This window comes from Dendrobium catenatum, unplaced genomic scaffold, assembly GCF_001605985.2.
Source record: "Dendrobium catenatum unplaced genomic scaffold, ASM160598v2 fragScaff_scaffold_1284, whole genome shotgun sequence".
Taxonomy (NCBI): domain Eukaryota; kingdom Viridiplantae; phylum Streptophyta; class Magnoliopsida; order Asparagales; family Orchidaceae; genus Dendrobium; species Dendrobium catenatum.
This window is the reverse complement of record NW_021319746.1, coordinates 1,017,103-1,020,531: the sequence shown is the minus strand read 5'-3', so window position 1 is coordinate 1,020,531 and position 3,429 is coordinate 1,017,103. Positions and strand designations below refer to the sequence as shown.

The window sequence follows — 3,429 nt, the reverse complement described above, 5'->3', positions numbered from 1 at the left end:
GAAATTGGATTAAAGCTTCGTTTGGGATAGCTTTCTTATAGCTTTTTAGTATAAAAATTTCTTGAACTAAAAAATTTTGTACTGAAGAGTTATTTTACAAAGCATTAAAAAAGCTGTTATAAAGAAGCCTAAAGCTAAACCAAATGGATTATATTAAAAAAAAAAAAAAGGTGTGCCATGAATATGCTATTAGATTCCTTGTATAAAGAAAGTCAATATGTACAAAGTTCAAGTGGGCCACTAAAATTTCTATTTTATTCAGCTTTGATTAAAGCATCAATCTAATAAGGATTAAGTGCTATTAGAAATACTAGATTGATGTCCTAAAAGTCTTCCTTTACATTTTCATCAAACAATCATCTTTCTAATACAAGGATAGCTTCTTTGAGATAAGACTTGGTTGACTAATATGTTATTTCTCCTAATAAGAAATCTACTTCTAAAAATATGGAGAAACATTTTTTTCTTCATGCTCATCCACCTCAGGCATAGTGGCAAAGTGGAGAAATAGGTGAGCCACCAGAATATTCCACTATCCTTTTCAATTAACAACCAATCCTAATAATAAATAAATAAAATTACTTCGATTATCTCAACAATGTACCATATCAGTTCAATTCAAAGATTTTTATTATAGGTCATTTAAGAAGGATTTCACGTCAGAAATTTTATAGGTGGAAACTAACATATTAGTCAACCAAGTCTTATCTCTAAGAAGCTATCCTTGTATTAGCAAGATGATTGCTTGATGAGAATGTAAAGGAAGATTTGTATTAATTCTAAAAGCACTTAATCCTTATTAGATTGATGCTTAAATCAAAGCTGAATAAAATAGAAATTGTAGTGCCCACCTTGAAGATGTCCTAATAGAAGCTGGGATATGCAAGAAAATAATAAATGAGAGAAATCATTGGTCACATGTTATAATTTCTTCACACTCTCTCTTTTTAAGGAATTCATACCAATCATCATTTATTTAACATGTTCACAATTATCCTATAGCTCAAACATAAGTTAGTTATCATCACGAATCTCTGGCAAAGTTTTCTTTTTTTGGGACATTTAGGTCAATTATGACAAACTCACACACACATCACATACGCAAGACTCGAAACCCAATGCCTCTTAGTTGGTGGTTAAAGCTTCAGCCAACAGACCAAGCAGAACTATGTTCTGGCAAAGTAAATAAAAATAAAAGAAAAAAAGAGAGATCTGATAAAGAGAAAGATTGTATTATTTAATATAAAAAAATAGGATAAATAATACATCTTAAATCATCCAAGAAGTTATCATCAAAGCGTTGAGTATCTACCTCGCCTCTTTCATAGGGTGTGAACCTAACCCTGTACTCCTAATATCCAAATGATTATTATATTTTTCTAATTGATAAGGATTCCATTTCTTACATCAATTCAAAGATAAGTGTCATGGTATAATGTACTTGCAAGCATTAACTCGCAATGAAAGATAACATCCATTGGCTATCAATCAGTATGATGAAATTAACAATATCTAAATTTTTATTAAGGAAATATGAACCATGCTTCAACATATACCCCAATCCACAAACTATCTACCACTCCACTATTTCTATTACATCTTAAGAGTTCTTTCAAAAGAATTATATGGAAAATTCTTAATATTTTCCATTTGTCTTTCCCCGCATCCCCATGCAATAATACAATTGAAGCTAACTTTACAAAAAAGAGAGAAAAACAGTATACCAGAGAGCTCTTTAAGCCTTCATTCTTTAATATCTTAGTTCCACTATAACTGATGTATATGAACTCATTAGAGGCTACCAATGTTAGAATTCCTCAGCAATGGTTGGCTCAACAAGCCGTACTGTGAGACATCAAACTGGCTGGAGAAGTTTGGAAACATATTGAGATCATTCTGTTTCTTCAAAAACTGCAGAATTCCACTGCTCTCTTCAGAATTGCAGTCAGCCATTTTTTGGCGCTTTGCACCAATGGAAACAGGGGAATCTGCCTGCGAGAGCTGTGGGAGAAAGTAACCAGTGCCGTTACCTTCTCGGCTTTGATTTATAATGGTTTGAGATAAAAGTGGGTGGCCAATAATGGAATTGGTATCAAACATTGGAAGCTCTGGCTGATTATCCAAAAGATTCAATAGCGGGGAGTAATCTTTGAGGAATTCTGATATGGATGAAGCTTTTTGTAGCTTCATTCCATGGTTCTGTGGCATCATCTGGTTTTCCATAGCTGGAAAGCAGGTTTCTTCCCCGCATGGATCTTCTTGTTCTTGATCCGCCATTGTTGGCGACAGGTGATTGCTCTTCTTATAGATTCGGCAGAGAACCCAATCATCCAGCTGAAATTAGGCAAAACAGGGGATCATAAGATGCAGCAAACAAAAATTAGATAACAAGTGATACCAAAGATCAAATTTTTACCCGCATGGAATGATCTCGAATTCTGATGGGCTTGTAGCTATTGCTTTTGTTTGCATCTGCAAGTCTATATTCATGCATGATCCAATTAGTCTTGAGCCCTTTAGGAGGCCGGCCTTTATAGAACACAAGCGCCTTCTTCACTCCAATGTTCTCACTCCCAGAGCTAATAGGCTTATCAGTCCCCGTTGCTTTCCAGTACCCAGACGCCGCAGCGCGGTTCGGCCGGATTCCGTTTGGGTACTTTCGATCCCTCGGGCTGAAGAAATACCATTCCCGATCACCAAACGACGCTTTTTCTGCACAGAAGCATAGCGTCAAATACCATGTTTGCACTGTGTAAAACTTTGGAAAGAATGATAAAAAAGACACTTTTATGAATCGTAGTTACGAACCAGGAAGTTCCCAAGGATCAAATTTGTAGATATCAACCTCGGCGATGATGGAAGCTGGGCATGGGGACGAAGATGCGCGATTTCTGAGGTAGTGTAAGATGAGTTCTTCGTCGGTGGGGTGGAAGCGGAAGCCTGGTGGGAGATGAACGGCGGAGGTTGACATCGCCGAAATTGACGTTGCGGCGAGGTGATTGGATTGGATTGGAATGGAAAAAGGAAGATCTTGAAACTTTCGGGACTGGAGGGAGAGGGGGTGGATTTATATGGGATGGAGAAGAGTTTGGTGAGGACAAGTCTGTAATTACTGAATTTGTTTCTGCGTGGGATTTTGGAATTAGTGTTCACTTGCCTGCGTACGGTCGCGGAGGAGAGAGAGAGACTTGACCATCCAGGTGTTACGAGACACGTGCCGTCGAAAGAGAGCTCGCCGGCAACACAAGGAACACCGTGGCCGTCCACCTCCGTGATGGAGTCGACGCCGTCCGGCAGACGGCTGCCGCCCGATTGGTTAGAATCCGGTACGACCATTTGTAAAAACCAATTATAAAATCATATATATATATATATATATATATAGTCTTTTTATATTAAAATATTCTAACAATTTTTTTTCTTACAGTG

General features: G+C 37.3%; 1 protein-coding gene across 1 annotated transcript; it reads right to left on the bottom strand.

The window, feature by feature from the left end:
- Positions 1-1,494: 1,494 nt before the first annotated feature.
- On the bottom strand, positions 1,495-3,322 carry LOC110110725 (NAC transcription factor 29). The gene is made up of 3 exons (XM_020842327.2): positions 2,809-3,322; positions 2,417-2,712; positions 1,495-2,334 (listed from the first exon to the last, which is right to left on the bottom strand). Exons 1-3 carry the CDS (start codon positions 2,969-2,971, stop codon positions 1,792-1,794), a joined length of 1,002 nt encoding a protein of 333 aa, XP_020697986.1. The 5' UTR covers positions 2,972-3,322; the 3' UTR covers positions 1,495-1,791.
- Between the last annotated feature and the right edge of the window lie 107 nt (positions 3,323-3,429).

Bases quoted from the DNA above. Each gene is read 5' to 3' on its own strand.
- LOC110110725 (XM_020842327.2), bottom strand. From the start codon at position 2,971: ATGTCAACCTCCGCCGTTCATCTCCCACCAGGCTTCCGCTTCCACCCC. The intron at 2,713-2,808 runs GTTCGTAACTAC...GCTTCTGTGCAG, and splicing joins TGATCCTTGGGAACTTCCTG to AAAAAGCGTCGTTTGGTGAT. The intron at 2,335-2,416 runs GTAAAAATTTGA...GCCTAATTTCAG, and splicing joins TTCGAGATCATTCCATGCGG to CTGGATGATTGGGTTCTCTG.